Below are 23803 nucleotides of genomic sequence, written 5' to 3'. Positions count from 1 at the left end.
CACACACACACACACATAAAATTATAGTTGACATTCATTATTATTCAGCTAGAGCACAGTTATCAGGCACCTACACTGTCCATGAAGTGGTCTCCTTAATAAGACAAGTGTCCATTGGATACCCTATAAAATCTTTACAACATTATTGATTATATTCCCCAAACGGTCTTTCATATCCCCGTGGCAATCTTGTGGTTACCGACTCTGCTTTCTAATCCCCTTGCCTTCTCCCTCATCCCCACCTATGGAACTATTTTTAGAAAGCTCACAACTTTAAAAAATTCATCTTTTTTCTTCAGATAGATCCCATCCCATATTTTTTATATATTTTATTTTTTTGCAATTACTTTTGAAAAGGTATAAATTAAATCATTTGCTCTCCACTGACTCTGATCGACTTTCTCCTGCTAGGAAACTATTATAATCCATGCTGCAGCAAGTTACTCAGCAAAGCAAAGGGCAATAAAAGTCAGCGTGATGAAGTGACACTGAAAATACAACAAAAGGAAAAAGAACAGCACATGACTAAAATGAATTAGAGATATGTTTGCTATGAAGGGACCTATCAGATTGTCTGAACTTTGTGCGTTTGCGGGGGAAGTCATCAACAATCTAAGAAACAAAGGAAAATTTATTTTTAAATTTTAAAAAAGAATAGCTTCAGATAAACTGAATTTAGCTATTAACATATAGTTCAGGAATATGGATTTATTATTAAAGTGAATTTAAAAATGGAGGTATAAAGAAAAAAGAAAGAACGAGTGAGAACAGATAAAAGAGAAAGAAAATCTAGTACTACTAGTCAAAATAAAAAGTAAAAGCAATTTAAGGGTTACATGAGACAACAGGAGTCAATTTTTAAAGAATTATCTCTGTATATACACACACACACACAGTTTTACATCTATTTCAAAACAACTTTTAAATTCTAATTTTTTCCTATTAAAGGTATAAACTCGTCATTTGATGTTGGACTTCATTTTCTGTAACATAGTTACATTCAAATGATTAGGTGACCTTAAAATGACTATTTTAAAGAGATGCACAATAAAAACTAGGGCGCCCCCACTTCTTAGTTTTGAAATAAAAAACAAACAACCACATCATCAGCCTCACTACCCATTTTCTCCACCTCAAAGAGGTCTGTATTTTTCACATTTGTGACTCTGAGCGCCCTGCCTCCCATTTCTCATACTCACAATCCTTCTCTGCTGCCGTCAATCAGGGCTTGAAACAAGGGCTTGTTGTGAGGTATGGTCTGTAAGATATTTCCATCCCCCGTCACATAGCCGATGGCCCACTGCCCCAACCTAGTGCAGCTTAACCGGAAAATGTAACTGTAAAACATGAGAAAATTATGTTTAACCACATTCAAAATATATATAAGTAATACACAATTTCTTAAGCCTGTTTTTTTAATAGTATAGGCCACATATGCTTTTTTTAACTTTCGTTTATTTTAAACTTTAACTTTCATTTGTTTTTCCAGGACCCATCAGCTCCAAGTCAAGTAGCTGTTTCAATCTAGTTGTGGAGGGTGCAGCTCACACTGGCCTATGCGGGGATTGAACCAGCAACCCTGGTGTTAATGAGCATCACGCTCTAACCAACTGACCTAATCAGCCACCCCCATTTCTTAAGCTTTTTAAGCAAAAAGAATCATTTAGAATTCCTGATATAAACTTCTATCTTCTAACTTAGTTTAACATTGTTGTTCTCCATTTATTGATGTGTAAAAGAAGCAATGATCATTTCATTTAAAAATACGAGTATATCTCTAGTTACATGAGAAAATAACTGAAGTTGTAAACCATCAAGTGATTTTTTGCCATCATCATTAGGGTGTACTCTGTATAAAAGTGCTGGTGGTATAAAACAGCTAGCACAGAAATAATTTTTGGAAAATAAATATAAATACATAAAAATTTAATTTGTCCACCTCAGACAGAAATTGAGCGAGTTTCTAGCGTGGAATTCAATACATTATTTTAAAATTTAAAAATTATGCAGTTTTAGTTGTTAATAACTTGTTTTAAAATAATACTCTTTCTTTCAAACATTCCATCCATCCATCTTTAAATAAGAGCTCAAAAGAGGTGACCTATATTAATGAGAAGGCAAACTAGGTAAGTTTGTGGCTGCCACCTAACCCTGTCAAGTTCACTGTCTTTCAATAAGAAGCCATAATAGTTCAAAAATATAAATCAAATTAATGACAAGTCCCTTAAAATCAATCCCTAATGACAGGAGACACTGACTTGGCTTTAAATTTGTCATTATCATTAACTTAGCTACCTATTTACTTATTTCATTTTAGATCATTTCTCTAAGTGTACTGAACTCGGTCTTGCCATCACAATATCCATATCTGGATTTTATAACCCTTTACACAGATCAAAAGGAGGTCAATTTAATCTGTTGGCTATATTTAAGTAAACTGGCTGCTATATGTATGGGGCAAAAATAAGTATTTCTTAATATACCTTAGTTATTGATGAACCAAGTACTGCAAAAGTAACTTTACAGGACAGTTTAGCAATGCATACTGGTTACATAGTCATTGGATTTAATTAACTTGTATATTTAGTATTGCAATGTGATTTTGTTTTTGATAAAACTGGGTTTTTAAGGAAAGGAAGAAGTGTGATTTTGAATATTAAGAACCTTGTACTGGTAAACCTCTGGAAAGAACTTAAGTTTAAAAACATTTTCCTAGGGAACCTGAAGACAGAATATCAACCTATTGGTGACACGCTTAGTCAGACAGAAAAATTCCATGCAGACTTATGGCTGCAAGTTGGATCCCAAATAAAACACAACCTGAGGAACACAAATGTCCTTGGAAAAGGCCCAACAATTTTCTTTACCATGAAGCCAAAGATATGAAACACATTCCAAAGAAAGGACCACTTAAAACAGATATTCTGTAAAGCTAATATTTATCAAAATCATTTGATTTGTTCACTAAGAGAGTTTTCCTAAACACATTTTTGATACTCCATCACACTTTACATATTATAATTTACCATAGATTATACATTTCATCTTTACCTACCTAAAACTTAGTAGAATAAACTGTTACAGGGCAAGTTAGGAAAAAAAGGAAGACATTTTTTCAGAGGGCACTATCTTTTTATTAAGAGAACCATTCCATAGTGATGAGACCTGTCATTTGCTTCCAACACTGTCATTAACTAATTTCTGGATCTTGAACAAGAGAACATAAAAGAGACTGTTCCCATATTTATAGAACTGAACAAGATAATTTCCCAAATAATTTCTGTGTGAAATTTGTAAGACTGCATAATTCCAATCATATAACATCTTTCAAACCATACTCCAGGAATAAAAAGACATTTTGACACCAACCTGGACAGTAAAAATTATAGAAAAACCTGGTTTGAGAGTTTGAATAAAATGAAAAGACTCGTCTAAGTCACTGTCAACATGCACAACGTCTGACCTGCTATTACGGTCACACTGAGACGCAACTCTTCTTCATCTTAACAGAAGACTTCAACATGAGCTAAACTGTTCTCTGGACCCATGACCTTCTTTCACAGACTTATATAAAAACGGTGGAAATTTTCATTATGGCCAAGAAAGGAATCAACAATATGGGCTTGTACTTGAAAAGACTTTGTTAAAGGACAAATAACACTTGTGCTACAAATCAAATAAAAACAATATTAGAAAACAAGTGTAGACTTAAAAAATAAAACAAATTTCTTACTAACATGAAACGGCCCCTATATGAAAACCAGTACACTCATGGACACTGGAATGGGGTCTCCTGACACTGGAATGATACATCTCCACTGTCATTACTGATGTACCCAGCATGCAACTTGCCACAGCACAAACGGCTAGAATGTGCCTACTGCATTTCTAGGTGGGATGTGGGGAAAACGCATGAACCAAGGAAGAGACCTTTTCTGATCTCAGATTTGCCAAATGATAAGGTGTGATTTCTTGGGCAAAACCAAAAGGGCTGAGCAAACAGCCAAGCTCTGTGAGTCAACCTCTACCATCTGGAAAACAAAACAAATTCTGAGGCTGTAAAGAAGCATAAAGTATTATGGAAGAAGTTCTCATAGACATGAAAATTGGTTTGGATTATTACAATGGGCTTATATACAGAGGGTGCCAAAAAAATGTATACACACTTTAAGAAAGGAAAAAATTGTCTTAAAATTATAATAATATATACTGATAATAAAAGATGAATACAAGTCACGTTTGACTTCTGCAATTACAAGAGGTGCTCAAAGTGATTACCATTAGCGTAATTTTAATAGTTTTTTTTTCTTTCTTAAAATGTGTATACATTTTTTGGTACCTTCTGTATGTTTATGTGCTTATATGTGTTTACTATATATGTATACTTATATGTACTTATATGTGTTTATATGTATTTATAGGTACTTATGTGTTCATCACAGAGCCAAATTGAATGTCTTGAAATAATGAACATGAAACTGATACTCAAATATACACACACAATTTTATATACAAATGCAAATGTCATAAAAACAGTCAATATGCTAGTAACTACTCCAATATGAAAATCAGAACACTGAGGCTTAATGAACCTCTAAGTTCATCAAACTTCTTAGTACCACATCTTCTTTCACTTTATAAATACTAAGTTTTAGAATGAGCACAATGTATCATTTTAAAGGATTCACTTATGAACCATCATTTTGGCCTATTAACGTTTCCCTCACTCTAGCCCATAGGTGGTACTGATTTCCTTAGGAATGAACCATAACAGACTTTTCATCTTTACCTATATCACATAATATTACTCCTACAAAGTCTTACCTTCCAGGTTTGGTGCTGTATTTCTGCAGCCGTGCTTTAACTTCATCATATGTAAGAAATGCCATGTAACCTGGATGTGTTACAGCTAAGAAATTCCAATTCCGCAAAATAGAGCCCCAAGGCTAAAAATGCAATAAATTAAAATATATTATCTAGATAATATCAACTATCAGTTGCATAGCAATTTACAGTTTAATACACTTACAGAAATTCTCTTGGATATTTTTAATGTGAAAATGAGCTTATGTGGTTTAGATCACCTTTTACTGTCTAACAGCAAACATGCAAAAACATTCTCTTTTTGGAGAAATACAATTAGAAAACAGATTTGTTAGGAATAGAATATAGAGAGTAAAAAGGAAAACCACATAATCTCTCTTCTCTAAAAATCCTATTCCCAGTAGAGCACTTGTCATCACTTTGGAACATAAACCACATCACTCTTCTGTTCAAAAACCCTCTAACTTTGGGTAAAAGCAAAAGTCCTTATGCATGGCATAGAAGGACCTCACAGGGTTGACCCCAGTGCCCTTTCTGACCCCATCTGCTGGGACTCTTTCACTTTCTGCCTCTTCTCCATGTGCCCTGGCCTCTTTTCTGTTGAACTGAACACAACTGCACTCTCACCCCTCAGAGCCTTTGCCAATTCCTCTACCAGAATTCTTTCTCCAAATACCTACATGATTCCTCTCTCCAAATGTTGCTTCCGAGAGCAAGGGACATGTCTGCCTTGCTCACCAAAGGGATACCAGCACTGACGCAGTGTCAGAAACATGATCACCATTGTTGTTGAATGGCTCACTGTAACGAGTGACTTGTCTAAATGGCCTTGACTCCCAGCCTAGTGTTCTTTCCATGGTAATATTCATTACATTCACATTTGGTTTATCCTTGCACAATTACAAAATCAAAAAAGGTTTACGGTTTAGGGCTGAGTTACGTAAAAACTTTTCCCAGACACACACACACACACACACACACACACACACACACACACACACACAGTTTGTATCATTTTCTCTTTAATGTGATTAGTTGTCCCTCCAGTTAGTTACCATGGCAAGAGAAAAAAGGCAGTCAATGACAGACAACTTTGCTTGAGGGTGTGAATGAATCATCTCTGCCATATTTTTAAGGCTGAGGCTACATTTTTTTCCCAAGGAATTGGTAATACTCTATCTGATGTTCCAGATTATTAAATCAAATTTTCTACATAAAAGAAAAAAAAAGGGTAGTTTCTGTTGCCAAGTGAAAGTTGTTAAAATAGTTATCCTACAAGTGATTATTGGTAGAGGGCTTCTGGTTTTGTTTGTTTTGAGAATTGTTTCTCATTATTGTTAAGCAAAAGAAAGAATGATTTAGTAATGAAGAGTTTTTTAAATCTTTCCTGATACAAGAAAAATCTTTAGGGCATTTCCCGATCACACTGGAATACCTAATTGTGCAAAAATGAGCTCTTCGGAGGCTCTGTCTATGTCTATTTCAACAAAACACATTTTCAGTTTTCTTCTTAAGGCATAACTAAAAATTGCATAAACAATACTTGGAAGGATAGCAGCACATGCTTTTAAAAAAGCGACAAAAAACTGCTATCATAGGCACTGAGTTTTGTTTTGTTTTGTTCGGCTTCCCCATCTACAAAGGACAAGGATGGAAACAATATAAAATATTTGGGTCACTTACATTAAAGTCCACACAAATTAATGGAAGAGTTGTTTTTAAAAATGCTGAAGTTTATAAGAGAGCCAATGCACAGATCAAAATACAAGTGAAAAAAAAACAAAAACGAAATTGGAGTTTTGAGCCAACAGCTGCAGTGTTTAGCAACCACTTCTTAGTACATAATCCAGAGGGCCAGCTCCTAGCTGCAAAAATATTTATGTAATAGAAAGAGTCTGTGTACTATGTTCTGACCCACAGTCAGAAACGCCAGCTAATGGCTTAAAGAAGGCAAAACAAAGTGCTCTGGAGATTAAGAATTATTTTTGCAATTTGTTTTTAGAGATTAAAGGAAATCTTTTCACACATATCAACACAAAATTATTTGGAAATTTAAAAATAACTAATTAAGTGAGAAATTAATGAAGTGAATTAAGGAGACTAGTCACTCCATTCTCTCCAAATTCTATTCTATTCAAGAATAGCCATTTAGTAACTTACAACTTATGCTGGGAGACAGGCGTTGGCTGGCCTGCCCAGATACTCTTATTCTTTGCCACGATGGGGGACTTCCCTCCACTTCTTTTTTTCCCTATTCCATTGATGCCATATATTTCACAGTTTTTCCCCCAAATCACTCATTCCTTATCCTGCCACTGCTCAAATTTATTGCTCTATTTCTCAACAGCCCGGTGTTCTCCAGTAGAGGCAAAAATTGAGGGAGGAGGGGAGCACAGCCCTAGGGAGAGGGAAGAAATAAACTAAATCCCTGCATTTCCATCCAGGACTTCAGTACCTGCCAATCCCAGCATCTCAGAACTACATGGAGACGAAAAAGAGAAAGTTAAAGGCAAAAGAAAGAGGAGGAAATAAGGCAGGTAGCCAATGCAAGTTCTTTCCAATGACTTCCTGGCATTTGTTCAAGTTTTGACAGAATAACAGGATGAGGGAAGAGTGGAAAAAAGGGTAACTAGTATCCAGCTTTCTTGCTGCTTTCATTTTCTAAGCATTCTTAACTTCGTCTCTCAGCCTCCAGTGACTCCTTCTTCAAACCCTTATACGACTTCTCCATGTCAGCCCCCAATCCTGAGCATGGACCCTGTCCATTTTCAGATCCTACTCTGCTAAATACTCTTATTTCCAACAATTTAGAGCTAGAAGAATTCACTGCCAGTTAACCACCAGTATCACAGCTGCAGAAGAATATTTGTTCATGCAATTAACTGACATTTTCATATAGAATATAACTTAAGAAAACTGTCGCTCAATTTTTAAAGTTATGTAAAAAAGATCAGTAAAAGTTAATATATCTTTTTCTACTTACAGAACCAATTTTATGTTATTTTAAGGTACATGTATGATCTAAGCATTTGAATAATGAAACCAAAAGAAGTGAGGAATCTCAGAAACATATAGGGGCTAATGAGAGTTCTTTAGCTACTTCTATGATTGCATGTTTTAGAAGAGATTAGACATTCTTCGGTCCACACGTAAGATTTTGATTTTGTAATCTAAAACTTTTCACAGTAGCTCTATTTATAAAGATTCTATTCCTTGCCCATCCCACTAAGCATAAATAAGATATACACAACTTAGAGTATTACGAATTTGTGGGTTCTTTCAAAGTAAAACAGTTTCTAAGAAAATATATGCAAATATGAAGTAGCAGTTTGGATAAGCGTTTAACCAACATGAAGTTGCCCTTATACCTTTAACTACAGACATAACTCGGAGACGTCCTAACATTTGACATTCACACTAAAAAGTCATCCAGCCTCCCCACAAAAAACACTCTCTTCCTAGAATGAACACTTAGGTTTAATGTATGAAAATAACCCTCGCTCTCTTCCTTCACAAGTGGAGGAAACAAAGTTCCTCCTACTGAGAATGTCTTTGTATCATGTTAAATAAAGTATTTGGAAAATTATCAGAAACCTTTCATGGAAGGAGAAGATCCATGATAAAATGATCACTATCAGGTAACACAACTTTTTCCTAAAATTTATCTTAAGATCATTGAAAAAAAAAAACCTAAGCTGACAGACAACCTATATATAACAACGGAATAATCATGAAACTGCTGTAAATTGAAAATAAGTAAAAGTACACTTTTTACAGTCATTTATCTAATTTCTTATCCTATACACCCAGGCAGAATTACGACCGCAAAATTGTAATAAAGTAAAATGTATTCTAAAAGTATTGCTGACAAGAGTTAATTTGCTTTCTATTAACAGGTTCTTCCATAAATTAAAAGTTAATCCCATGCAATTTTGTTTTCATTCTTATATGTCAGTCATCTAATCCTTACAGGCTAGTGCCAGGCAGAATCATAAATTGCAGAAGCAAAATGTTTATAACATGGGAGATGTGAAAAACAACATTATACTCTGTGTTGAAAGCATGTTTCAAACAGGATAAATCTTACTACAGACTAAAATAATAATAAGAAGACGAACTTCATCAGAACATAAGACAGCCTGGTTTTTGATCTATTCACCTCGCTTACTATATAATTTGTATTATCAGAATCATAAAGATTTTAGGTGGAACTCTTTCATTTTGTGACTACTTGAATTGTAATCCATAGATGGTATACAATTTACTGGCAGAGCAAAATTCAAAACTCAAATTTCAAGTTTTTATTGTTTAGGGAAACTTCATCAAGACACACAAAAGAATAAAATGATAGCTTCCAGCTGTCATCATATAACGATACCTGCGTAAAGAAAATTACAAAGGATTGATTTTTAAAAAAGTAGCTATGTAAAGACAATTATAAAGGATTGATTAAAAAAATAATAATAAACAAGACAAGAAGGTTAATCTCAAAGTCATAACTATTAGGGAGAAAACAGGAAAAAAAAATCTTAATTTTCCAAAAGAGAAATTTGTTAAATTAATGACAATCTATTTTGATAGACTATGTAGCATCTGAAAATGGAAAATTATATTAATGAAAAATATTTTCTGACATGGAAATATGTTTATAATATATAGTGGAATGAGCAAAGCAAGTGATAAAACGGTACACACCAGAGTAATCACCTATAAATATGCTATCTGTTTCCAAGTTTACTATTTCCCTTCTCACCTAATGAATATGGGAGGCAAGAAGAGAAGTTGGGATAATACCTCAGCAAATGCCCAGCTGTGAAAGTTGCATTAGATTAGTTACTGGCCAAAAGACTAACAAAGTAAAGTGAGAAACAAAATAAGGAATTTAAAACAAAGCTCCTTTGCATGAATCTTCTCAAAGCTAATATAATAAGCAACCGTTAAGCTCACAGTGCCTGATAGTCCAAACAAACTCTAAACTTACAGCAATGACTAAAAACTTATACCAATGACTTATTTTAAAATTATAGACTACCCAAAATGAGACTATTTCCAATATATTTGTTTGTGAGTGTGCATATGTATGTGTGTGAAAGACAAATACACAAGTACACACAAATACACATGCGCACTACACACACACACAAGGGAGGGAAGGCAGAATTGAAGAAAGGATTAAGTGAATGGAAACTTACCTGAAATAGCCTGGTAAAAATATCAAATTCAAAAACCGATATATAGTCATTACAAGTTAAATCAATTGTTGATTTTAGAGCCATTGCTTCCAGGCCAGAACTAATTTGATGGACTTCATGAAGGCACTGTCTGAATACTTTCCATGGTACAATAGTTCTGTGCAAGAAAAAAAATGAGTAATTGAATCAAATGTCATATAAGACATACCTTCCATTGAAACAGAGCAATTCAAGTCATAACATTAATATAATTGCATTTGTACTAAAAGACAAATAGTTGAGAATATTGTTCCTAATTCAGAACACATGTAATGGGTTTTGCTAACACATGTAATGGGTTTTGCTAACTGGATTATTTTCCATTTGCTAAGAATGTGACAAAAATCTAAATCATTTTTTCTCTCAAACAGCCCTTGAAAGAACGTATCAGGTCAGAGTCCTGTATGTCAGACCTCTTGTGTACATAAGATTATTTAACTTTTAATCAAGTTAAATTCTCCCCCTCTATTTTCTTAAAATAATTACAAGATGATGGGTTCATATAATAGTAAGAATTCTTTGTTCATTGCACCATTCATCCACCATTTTGAGAAAGGTCAGGTGGAAAGTCATCAAGACATTAGGCCACCACCTCAATGTTTTCTGCAGAGATGAAAAGCACATGTTATCTAACCTTTCATATTAATGCAAAGGGAAATTTTTATATTTTTAACCAACTACACACACTGTCTATCCCATGGCATTTTATTTATTAAACACGTATTCATTATTTATATTAAATATTCTGTATGAAAATTTTTATTAGGTAATGCATTTACATGGTTCAAAAATTTAGAATAGCACAGAATGGTATTCAGGGAAAAGTCTCCTGACCCATACCCTACTTGACCAGTTCCCAACATTCACCCACCTAGACCCCACCATGAAAATAAGAATTACTCATTATTCATTCCTTAATTTTCTTCCTTTTGGAATGTTAAATGCCTACTCCTGAATGGGTAAAAAAGGAAATCTAAAATTCATTATTTTAAATTTTTTTAAGCTGTGGTTTTCACGATAAGACAGCATAAGAGCTACACACACCCTCTTACAAGATTGCATATATTTAAATCTTAGGGTTTTCTTTACCAGTATCTCTTGAGAAATAAAACTCAGGCAGAATAAACTGGCCCATCCTATATCAACCCTCCCAGGGAAGCATCACCATAAATGTACAACGTGCACATCCATTCAATAATGACCTACTGCTTTGGTTGTCACATGTGAGCATGCATCAGACTCACTGAGGGGACTGTTAGCACTGAAATTGCTGATCCTCAGTTCAAGCTATTCTGATTCAGTGTGACTGGGGTGGGGCCTGAGAACTTCCAGTTCTACGAAGTTCCCCAGAGCTGCTGATGCTCCTGGTCTGGGGACGCCACTTTGAGAGTCACTGGTTGATTGGATCTATTAATTGCAGGACACTACGGAGAAATGTAACTATGGAAATACAAAACATTATCTCTGTCCTTGAAGGACACACACTTTCAGGGTAGAAATAAGATCTGTAATGCTAAAGAATATAGAGGCGGAATATTTAAGGAAGTGCTGAAGAAATTCTAGAGAAGAGGTCGGTAGCAACATGAATAAATAAATGGTGAGCTGGGTTTACAATACTATACTGTAGTTATAAGAAAGTTTAGGTTTGATATACCATTAAAAGAAAAAAAAAAACACGAGGCTGAATACATCAAAAGGCTTTTCTCTATGTATGAAAAAAACAGGAAACCACAGGGAACTGAAGAGAGACACCACATCAGACACGGTTTAGAAGAAACTCACGTCAGGCTCCAATTAACATTACCAAAATGCTGCTGTTTTAAAAGAACAAGAACTTTTGATAATATTAGAAGGCTATTGATTTACGGTGAAGTGTAAATATGCATTATATCCAGCTTCATGACAGTTACCATGGAAACAGTGCTTAAGAAATACATTTTCCTTTTCCAAAGTTCCAAATATTCAACACATATAAGGGACACAAAACCATAATATTCAACGTTAAAAAAAAAAAAAAAAATTGAAGAACTACTGATTAAAGAACGGCATATTTTATGTTTTGTATAAACAATTTGTCTTGTGTATAAAGCATAAAAAAGTACATAAATTGATCAAATAGACACCTTTAATATCTACTACTATAAAAAAAAACTATCCTCATCCCAATATTTAAGGTTCATAGAGATAATTTTTTCAAATATCCAATGATTTCCCAGAGCAAATTATTAAAAAAATACTGTAGTCTAACAGAACACTTTGGAACAACAATTAGCAAAGGAGCAAGCTATATTTCCACAGTACGTGTATAAATAAGACTTTCTCATAGTTCATTTGTGATAAACCGAAGGTCCAAACAAGCATTTGCTGGAACATTAAGAATAGTACCAGGAATTAAGAAGAACGGGCAATATTCGGTTAACTTACTATATACAAGCGTTCCTACAACAGATACGCTTCCTTTGGTCAGGTGAGCCAAACACCCAGCATGGGGAGAAGATGAGGGGGCGGGGGGGGGGGTCACGAGTGAAAAAAGAAAAGAAGTACAATGATATCTTTAAAAAGACTGTTTTAGAACTGTTAAACTAAGGATCTCAACTTTCTGAAGAGGATTTCAAGTTGCTACCACATTCTTTCCTGAGTTGTGTATGTTGGGGGTGGGGCTGGGGATGAATTTTCACATCTTTAAATTAAACTGTAGCAACAAGACAGTGGTGGTTTCTACCACCTCTTCCCCTAGAGATAAAAAAAGTGAGAGGAAATATTAATGGCAAATTGTCTTACAAATATGTAGAAATGTCAGTGTGCTGGCAGAGACCTGGGGAAAGGAAAGAGGAAGAGAAAGAAAAGGAAGAGAACTAAAAAGGACACCTAAATTTCAAGCTCTCCTCAATCCAGAAATATTTTAATCTGTCCTTTAGCCAATTATAATTATAAATCACTTTAATTACAGGTTGAATTAACTTTAAAATACACTGAAACGCACAAGTAACTGTCAATCCACAAAAAATGGAATACAAGACCAATGCCAGGTACTTTAATAATAATATGACTTTGGGATCTTTAGACTTCCAATGGGAATAAGTACTGCCATTTATAGATGGCTTATGATCTGCCAATCACAAAGTTAAGTACTTTATATATACAATCTGAGTCTGTCACAGTAAAACTCTGAGGCATATAATATACTCATCTTTACCATACAGATGGGGAAACTGAGGCTTAAAACAGGTGAAGTGCTTTGCTCAATACTTTATATGTGCTAGACATTGTGCTAGGTTCAGAACAGAAATATAAATAAATAGTCACAATCTAAAAAGTGGAAAGACTTGTAAATATTATGTTGTGCCATGTGCTACAGGTATCACAGCAATAGATGCATGTACCATGGGAATCCCATAGGATAGAGATCCACAACAGAAATTGTCTCTTATTCCTCTTTGCCCAAGACAAACAAAGCATGCAACTAAAATTTGTGTTTTTAAATTAAATTGTATCTAGGGAAGTCAAGGGACTGTTTGACGGGAGTGTTTCATACAGAAGCAGCCTAGAAATGTGTGCTACCATTCGCCTACTATACAGAACTCTTTCGATGACTAAATAAAAAGTGATAGTAGGTTCATATAATGTCAGGAGAGACAGGAACTTGGTAAACAAAAGGCTATCATATAATTCTGTTATTATTATAATGGGCCCTGATCTGTCTACCAAAAAGACAAAGTAATTATCTTTTAAAATCTTAAAAATAGGGTGTTTTTACAGAGAAAATAAGATCAAACTGATACAGGGAAACAAAATTGCAAACACGTCAGCAGGACAGCAACTGAAAAATCATTCAACCTTCCAGGCTTGTCTCCTCCTCTGGAAAAGTAGAGGATATTACATATTTTAAAGTGAAAATCCTGCACTTCTAAGACAAAAGTATAAGGAATGGAAGATAAAAAGTTAGGAGATTGACACCCAAAGAAACGCAAAACACTTTTATGGAACCACAAGTTCAAAGGAAGCTGTAGGTTTTATTTTTAACTCATACAAAAAAAAAAATTCCATATACTAAATGTGTGAATGTCAACAAAGGCCAGGGTGTTTGGCAACAGGAACTCTAGTATACTTCTGGTGCGAGTGAGAATTTACACAGCATTACTAGAAGGCAATTTGGCAGCAAGTTTCAAAAACCCATACGTTTTAACCCAGAAAGCCTACTTCTAGGGATTTCCCCTAAAGAAATTATGTCTATATATATATATATATGTATATATATATATATACACACACACACACACACATAAATATGTATGTATATGTATATATACACATATATATGATTATATGTGTGTATATACATATACATACATACACACATTTTAAGAAAGGAAAAAACCACATTAACATTGTAATACTCAATATATGACGAAAACTAAAGATGAATACAAGTCATGTGCATACATTTTTTTGCCACCACCAGTATGTATAAGTGTGTGTGTGTGTGTGTACACACACACACCAGGGTTGCCATAAAAACGTATACACATTTTAAGAGATGCTATCTATGCTCAAGCAGTAGTTTGCCGTAATCAGAAGTGTCTGGATGCTGATGAACCACTTTGAGCACCTCCTGTAATTGCAGAAGTCAAATGTGACTTATATTCATCTTTTGTTATTGGTATACATTGAACATTACAATTAATAGTTTTTTCCTTTCTAAAATGTGTATACTTTTTTTTGGCACTACATACATATATATATATATATATATATATATATATATATATATATATATATATATATATATATATATATATATATGGAGAGACAGAGGAGAGAGAAGTGCAAAGATTCATCCATTAATCTCTTCAAAGTGTTGTTCATAATAGCAAAATATAGCAAAATATTAAAAACAAATACGTTCAATAGTAATAACAGAACATACTACATCCATAGATCAGAATAATTTACAGCAATTAACAATTATGCAGAAAAAATATTTTTTGACATGGAAAAGTGTTTATGGCATATTATTAAATGGGAATAGCATTTTAAAAACTGTATGTCTTTTATGATCCAATGTTACAAACTATCTAGAATGTCTGGAGAGATCAACACAAATTTTAACTGATGACAATTGGATAATGGTAGGATTACAAGTGATTTGTTTTCTGTATTTCTAATATGCTCTGATGACTTAAAGGAATAAAGGATATACTAAAACCATTTTAAACGATATTACAGAATAACAGAAAGAACAGATTAAAATTAAGAATAGTATTTGCCTATGGCATGATTTTATATGTTGGAAATACAAAAAAATTTGGAGATTAAACTATGAGAATAAATGACTTCAACATGGTTGCTGAATACAAAACCAATATACAAATACCATTTATATTTATATGTATAAGCAATATATTAGAAAGCAAGACTTAAAAATACTTGACTTTTACAATACTTTCTGAAATTTTCAAATAAATAGGAATAAAGGTAATAAACTGAATCTTTACCCTTATCTAATACAATATAAAAATCAATTTAGATGAATCTTGGACTTAAATATGAAAGATAAAACAAAGTTTTTTTATAAGAAACATTAAGAGAATGTCTACGTTACTTTGGAGCACGCAAAAAATTTAAACAGGACCCACAATGCTCAAAGGATAAAGGACAGGCTAAATTAAAAATTTGTATTCTTGAAAACATATGATAAAGTGAAAAACAAAGCCACATATTGGGAGGAGCTAATTACATACACATAATCAACAAAAAATTCCTATCTATAATATATAAAGACACTTGAATAGTAATAATGATTGCTCTAAAAATAGGGCAAATAATTTCCACACACATACAAAAAAAAAAATCACAATGTTCAATAAACACACAAAGATGGGCTCAACTTCAATGGTCATGAGGGAAATGTAAATTAAAAACACACTAAGATGCCACTCTACCCCACCAGACGGCTTACTGGAGGAAAAAAAAGAATGATATCATGAAGTGTTGGGGAGGATTACGGAGCAACAGGAAACTTTCGGCACTGCTCATAGGTGACTAAACTGGTAAAGGACTTTGGAAACCTCTTTGGTGGTCACTAAAAGCTACTAAAGCTAAAACTATGCATAAACTAGGAGAAAGTAATTACACACCTAGACATACATCCAAACAGAAATAGACACATGAGTTTGTTTGTTTTTTTAATGTACAAAAAAGGTCATAGCAACACTACTGATAATAATCCATCGCAGGAAGAACCCAATGTCCATCATGAATATAACGAACAGGTAAACTGTTCATTAGACAGACATACAATGGAGCAAGGAGAAGAAACAATGTACTTTAATGAATTAAATCAAACTGAGTAGCTGACAAGAACTAAAACATGAAATTTGAAGTCCGCTTTTTAAAAAATAGGGCCCTGCACAGGACAGCTTTTTAAATGATACTTTAGAAACATAAAAATTTAGAAGTTTGAGTGATTGGCTTAGTACTCAGAATTATTCAGGAAATACTAATGGTCTCCCCAAATGTGAATATATGTTCCTCATTTGGCAGAGCAAACAAATTAAAAAATGAACTAATTACTTCTTTAAAGTAAAATTAGTAGCCAAAGTTGGGATACAAGAACAGGTTAGACTTGGAGGACATGGTTACAATGTTATCTTATCATTCCAGAGCTTAGAAACTTCAGACTAGGAAAGACACTTTAAGACTCTATCCATTAGGATGCTTGGCCATAATCACCAAGTCTTGGTGGAGGGGCTGAGACACATTAATCTACCTACTCAGTACAGGGCAAAATCCAATGCACTCAATTTATTCAGTGCACACCAAACCTAACATACCCACTCAATGCACACCAAAAACCCAACACATCTACTCAGTGTAACACGTGGAGCCTATTAAAACTTTGGTTACAAAGGAGACTTGCAGAATTTTAAAAAGAGAAAATAGATTATAAATGCTTTGTTGCTACAATATCTAATGAAAACTTTTAAGTCTTTATCTACTGTTTCCCCAAAAATAAGACCTAGCCGGACCATCAGCTCCAATGCATCTTTTGGAGCAAAAATTAATATAAGACCTGGTATTATCTTATCTTATATTATATTATATTACATTAAAGACCCAGTCTTATAGTAAAATAAGACCGGGTCTTACATTAATTTTTGCTCCAAAAGACGCATTAGAGCTGATGGTCTGGCTAGGTGGTATTTTCAGGGAAACACGGTAGTTGACCTTGAAGCAGTATTATCTGGTTCATCTCCCTAGCAGTTTAAACCCTATCTTCCTTTAGCATCTATAATACCACAGTCCCCAGGTTTTCTCATTACTTTTCTGGTGACTCCTCCATTCCCTTCAATTTCTTCTGTGCATACTTCATTCACCAGAATTCCTTAAGGATCTGTTCTCATTCTCCCTGCACATTTTTCATGGTCTACATCAGTTAGTCCAATAGCTTCAATAGTTTTCAGAGACTATGAAAGTCAAATATCTGGGGATCAGGTACATAATGTAAATGAGCAAAGAGGTCCAGGTAAGAACTACAGTATATTGGAGGAGAGCACATCTAAACTGGGCAGCTGACACCCAGGTCTAGCCAAGTGTTGCCCTGTCCGAAGTCAGATCTAGTGTTGCCATCACTCCCAATTTTTCAATGAAATTCAATACAATCCATTTTTGGTAAAATAAATAATTTTTAAAAATTACCAACTAATTGCTTTATTTAAACATTGCATGAGGCCAAAGAAAACATTCTACAGGCTGTCAATCTGCAAACTCTCCTAAACATACTGTCAATCCTAAAACCTTATCCCTAGTCTACATTCTTGGCACATACTCAGGTTGTATATCTAAGCTACTAATAGATATCATCACATGGATCTGTCTACGTGCACACCGCTGAACATATGCCGAATTGAATTTATGCGGTTCCAAATCTCTTCTTTTTCTTGTCTCAGTGAATGGTACCCAGTTGTTCAAATCAGAGACTGAGGCATCATATTTGACTACCTTCTTTAACCTCAGAAATCTTAATAATCAAGCATGGTTAATTGTATGTTCCTATCATTCTTAAAATCATATATTTTTTATTTATGTATAATTTGCATATTGATTATATTTCATTTCATGTATTATTTTAAGTGTATTATTATTATTATTATAATCTCCACCTAGTTTTCTACAACAGCCTCCTATCTATCTCCTCCTTCTCTTTTATCAGTTTCTAAAGTGTGTTGGTGCAGAGGGGGGACAATCCTAGTCACAGATTCCAAGTGGCACACAAGATGAACCTTCTCGTGATGAGAAGAAAATACTGAAATTCTACTTGCATTTTTATATCATTTTTAAAATGTATATTATGTGCCCTTTATTTGTATTATGCACAAATAATACATACTATTTGTATAGTAGTAGATATGTATTTATATATATATACACATATATGTATATATGTGTGTGTGTGTGTGTGTGTATGTATATGTATATATATATATATATATATATATATATATATGCATGCAGACGGTAGATAGTGACAAAAGTTCGGAGATGTCCTACATTAAATTACATCAGGCTGAAGAGAGAAAAGAAAAAGAATAATTAACAAATTAATAGCTGTGGGCCAACTAACAAAAGACTGCTCACATTCCTAAATGGTGCTTTGAATCAGCTTCTGTAGGGATCACCAGACCCCACAGCACCCTGCATATGCATGAATTTTCCAATCAAAAGCAGGAAATATTTCTTTCTTACAAGCTATGTACCTATCATAGAACTGGCCCTGTTTCACGTTTCCTGTCCCCGCCCCCCCCATCTTTAACCAATGTAAATTTTTTCAAAATAACGTTTTTTTCCCCCTCGAAACATAATTAATAAAAGTACCCATCAACTTTAGGGGTAGTGGACATGTTTGTCTTTTCTCCCTAACCCTGCTGCTGGTGGTGTAGACTGCATTCCCCAGGACCCACTCGTCCTTTTTCGGTTAGCACGTGGCTCAATAAACCCTTTCTTTTAAACAAACAAACAAAAAAAGCTTTCAGCTGTGAAAGGCTTTTTGTTTGTTTGTTCAATAATAGATAGATAGATAGACAGAAAGATAGATGATAGAGATAGATAGATAGATAGATAGATGATAGATAGATAGATAGATACTGATTGATAAAGAGACAGATAATATGCTCAAAAAGTACTTAATGATAAAGACTACAATGAAATGGGTTTAGAAACCACTGCTCAAATTCATTACCCATACTTCCCCAAGAGCATCCCACCTAAAATGCAAATATGACCACCTCTCTACATCAAACCCATCAGTCGATCCCCACTGTTCTCAGGGCTCTAAAGAACAGAACTTTAAAAATACAACTTTGCAGATGGAAAAAGAAAGTCCAAAGGTGCAGAAATGGATAGAGCTTTCAGGGCATCAGCCGAGAGAGAATAACAATTTCAATTACTTTGGTCTTTGAGTCAGGGGGTTCCTATAGTGGATCATAAACTACAACCCTTTATTTGATTCCATGTCTACCAAGGAATGTTCTGGATATGATATGGCTCCACACACAATTTATCTACAGTGAACCAAGCATCCTCACCTGCCCAAGGGGGGGAAAAACAACAACAACAAAACCATTGTTCTGGGTTACAGATCAGTTTGTGAGCTCAGTTAAACTGTGTCCATTCTCTAAACATACTCTTGGTTCTAATGAAATCAGGTTTCAAGAATGAGAACCAGAACCTAAACAATGGTGATTTCACTGAGGTAAATGTCACTTATCGAGGGATTCACAGTGAAGACAGAAGAAGGAAAAAGAAAAAAAAGATGGGGAAAAAAAGAATGGCATTTATGTAACTTTTAAGTTACTCTGTACCTTTCTCTAGAGCAGAGGCGGTAACAAGTCAGTCCCCACCACAGCACTGCCCGCTGCTGAAGAGACTGCCACAGTCCTTTACTAACATGTGCAACCCAGACACCAAACCAGCTCCTCCACTGAGCAGAGCCATCCTCTAATCGCTCTAGTAAATAATTAAGTTACTATCTGTGACATTCCTTAGGCACTTTCCTAATGGGACTGAACTGACTTTAAATATTAATGTTTCAATATACTGTCTTCCTCAAATTGAATACATATTGCTTCAAGGTAGAAAATTATAATGTGGCATTTTATTTGCTTTTTGTATTTAGGATCTCATTGCAATGGGTCGAACAAAACAGACTTCTAATTTTATTTTCCTCATTGATATAAAGATACTTTGATTTTTTTAAAACAGGAAATAATAGGAGTTGACTAAATAATAACACTAAATAGCACTCCTTGAGACCCATTTCAGTTCTTTTTCTCTTTCTTTCTAGAGCTCCTGCTGCAAAGTTTCCTGGAAAGAGTCTTTAATTTGTATTATGCGACCCCTCCTTTAATTAAGTATGACTAAATTGCCCTTTCTTTGACTAGAGAGAAAACTGATCTAGTTAATATGATAGAAAAACATGTATCTCACTCACTGGAAAGGTAAAAAACAAACAAACAAACAAAAAACATTGTCCTTTGTTTCTTATTAAAAGTGAAAGGAAAATACAGGAAACCAAAGAAGGTCCATACCACTTCCCCAGGAAATCAAAGGTAGAGGTAATGAACCAAGCTCTAAATAGATCATGTTTTTCCATGGTAAGCAGGGCAGTTTCTCATATTCTACCCTACTTTTATTTAGGGATATACACAATTTTAGAAAACTAGTTATTTATTTATTTAGGCTTTTGCTTTTAGATTTCTAGGGACTACAGAATCTCCATCATACAAAGTTGAATATTAATTATATTATTTGTAGAATTAATAAATATACTCATGGGGTTTTGAGCAAGATGAAAGGTTCAAGTTGTTTCATTAGTCCACAACATAAAGTGCTTATTATGTGCCAGACACTGTTCTGTGTGCCTTGTAGGCAGATTTCAACTCTTTGAACCTTCACAGCAACCCCAGATAGTAGGTATTATTACTATCATCCCCATTTTATAGATGAAGAAACTGATTCATGGAGAGACCAAGTAGCTCACCTAAAGTCACCAAACTAGTAAATATTGCAGTCAGAACCTGAACACAGATGACCCCTAAGCATGCTGCTTCCCCAATTAAGCAAGTAAGTTGTGTCTCTCTCTATCTCACACATGCACATGCTCACACACATGTCTCTAGTCCTCAATTCATTTGAATTAATTGAACAACAGTTCTCAAAAGTCTAAATATGAGACATTGTGCTGAGCTTACTTCAGGAAATACAAAGACAAATAAATAGGCCTGATTTCATGGAGCTGATAGCCTAATGGGAAATAAGATAACTAGGCAAGTAATCTTAATGAAACAATGAAAATAGTAAATGTCTGAGGATAAGCAAGAGCTTACAGGAGTTTAAGAAGAGATCAAGTAATAATAGGAATAGAATCAGAAGCGAGATGAGCACTGAAAGATTAGTAATAACTTTGATGCCAGAAATTATAAACATCTTCAAGGAAGGAGCAACATGAGAAAGGACACAGAGACTTGTAACTGTTAATGTGTCAGGAAAGAGCCAAACAATCCACTTGACTAAAACACAGGGCATAAGTAAAGGCAGAGAAAACTTAAATGCTGGGAAAATATGTCATGAACTCAACCAGCAATTACTAAATCTCTGTTATGTCTACAGCACCCAAAGGACTCATTCAATAACCATTCAAAGAATGATTAAAGATTATTTTAAAAATGGAGTTAGCTTATATGAAAGCATTGGCTACAGAGTTTGACATAACTCAAATAAATGTATCTGTTTTCACTAATTTTTGGATAAAAAGTCAAGAAAGAGCTTCATAGTCGAGCTGGAAAGACCCACATAGTAAACATACATTCAATAATATATCTAAAATACAACAAGAACACAAAGCTTGGGGTAATTCAAAGTTGAATGTGTGTCAGGGCATACATTATTAAGAACAACCCAGAAAGGGGGATTTCTGAACTAGATTTGAAGAAGGGTGTCAAAATTCTGGGATGGTAGAAAAGAAAAAGAGAAGACAGGTATTCCAGGGAGAACTGTAGATTTTTTTTTTAATGTAGATAATAAAGGCACTGAAAAATCTGAGCGGAGACTAGACATCACCCATCTATCCACCCATCCATTCAATTATTCAGATGGTCTGTTAACATTTATTAGTGTCTACACATACCAGGAAATGTGTCAGGCTCTGAGAAATAACAATCAGTAAGGCACAGTCCCTGCCTTCAAGGAATCCTCCTAGTCTATTGGGAAACGTGAATGTCATCGGTTCACTGTAGTCTAGTATGACAGTCATCGGCACAGGTATCTATCTGGAAGCACAGAATAGGGGTGTCCGCCTGAGATTCAGGTACTCAAAGAGAGCTTCCAAAGTGGCAACACTGGGTAGGTAGGGCAAGGGAAACTGGCTTCCCACGTAGTGGGTGCAACATAGAGAAACAAACATACTAGGTAAGTCGCGGGGGGAGGAAAAAAGCACATTAGGAAATAAGTATGGAGTGCTGAGTAGTTTGTTTCTCTGAGGATGAACTGAGTACGAAGAGATGAAGCTGGAAAAAATAGTCCCTAAATCGTGTCATGTTAACAAGATTTTACACTTTAACTGAGAATCAATAAGGATTCATAGAAGCACTTTAGGCAAAAAAATAAGAGAGAATGATTATGATCAGTTCTACTTTTTAGAGAGCTCACTGGTCTCACTAAGGAAAACAACTGGATAGGTTGTTACTGAAGATAGAGGGACCAGTTAGAAAGCCAGGGAAGAATTTGAACTTGAAGAACAGAACTTAAGTAAACAAAGGGGAACAAAGGAAACATAAAATGATTCAGGTGTTAGAATTCAAGGTTCATGCTGAATTATAATTTGGTTGCAAATGCATGTCTAAATCTCCCCAATGTCAAGAAGTACTTAGCACAAGTAGCCCAGTGGCTGTGACCTGACCTGCTTAGAAAAATGACTGTCATCCACAGTCTAACACATTAATGGGTCTTTATTTTTTTTAACAGCTAGTAACATATTTTTTGAGCTTCATGCTTTAAAGTTTCTAGATTATAAACTACTAACAAAGTGTGAAAATTCAGTTTGATATTGGTCTCATTTTGCAGAATTTACTTAAGACACATTTATTCAATAATGCCATTTCTCTTTTCCTACATAATTCTACTATCTCCTGGTCATCAAACTAAAAAAGCAAAAGCAGGACTCAACCATTAAACCATTCAATTAATTTGCATAAAAGTTTAACAAATACAGAACTTCCCAACCAGTTTACCATGACACATGATGTGTTAGAGCATCTTGACAGCTAGGCTTGGGTCCTAAAAAGAGAGATGGCCCCTGCCGTGACTTCAAAACAGTTGAGAAGCACAGAAATTCATCATTAGACATATGATGCCTAAAGATTATTGTCTGCTGCCTGTTTTTATAAAGTCTGAATCCTAAAATTGTCTTTAGGAGTTTTCCAAAGTCCTTTGAAAAATAGTTTTTCCCCAATTTTAATTCAATCTTAGCATTCCATTCTTGCAGACAATTCCTTTTGGGGGAAAAAAAGTCACAATAATACTCCTTAAGCTAAAAGCTGCTTTATAAAAAATCATGATATGTTTGGCTATTTTTAGTACTAACCTCTCAATGGTTCTGTTTTTGGGGAAAAAATACTGCTTTAAGATCAAAGGCACTGGTTAGGTCAAATAAAAGCATTTTCACATGCCCTCAATGTGTAGCAAAATAAATG

General features: G+C 34.5%; 1 protein-coding gene across 9 annotated transcripts in view; it reads right to left on the bottom strand.

Moving 5' to 3' along the window:
- CBLB (Cbl proto-oncogene B) overlaps nt 1–23803 on the bottom strand; it is a 211509-nt gene that overhangs the window by 100704 nt on the left and 87002 nt on the right. For all 9 annotated transcript variants that reach the window (XM_019742950.3, XM_019742954.3, XM_074332483.2 and 6 more), the window contains 3 exons: nt 10017–10173; nt 4825–4946; nt 1200–1337 (listed from right to left, as the gene is read on the bottom strand). In XM_019742950.3, the coding sequence (XP_019598509.1) occupies nt 1200–1337; nt 4825–4946; nt 10017–10173 (417 nt within the window). The remainder of the gene's footprint in view (nt 1–1199; nt 1338–4824; nt 4947–10016; nt 10174–23803) is intronic.

Source organism: Rhinolophus sinicus, chromosome 17 (genome assembly GCF_057876585.1).
Source record: "Rhinolophus sinicus isolate RSI-liver-muscle chromosome 17, RSI-T2T, whole genome shotgun sequence".
NCBI classification, from domain to species: domain Eukaryota; kingdom Metazoa; phylum Chordata; class Mammalia; order Chiroptera; family Rhinolophidae; genus Rhinolophus; species Rhinolophus sinicus.
This window is presented reverse-complemented; position numbering and strand designations above follow the sequence as displayed.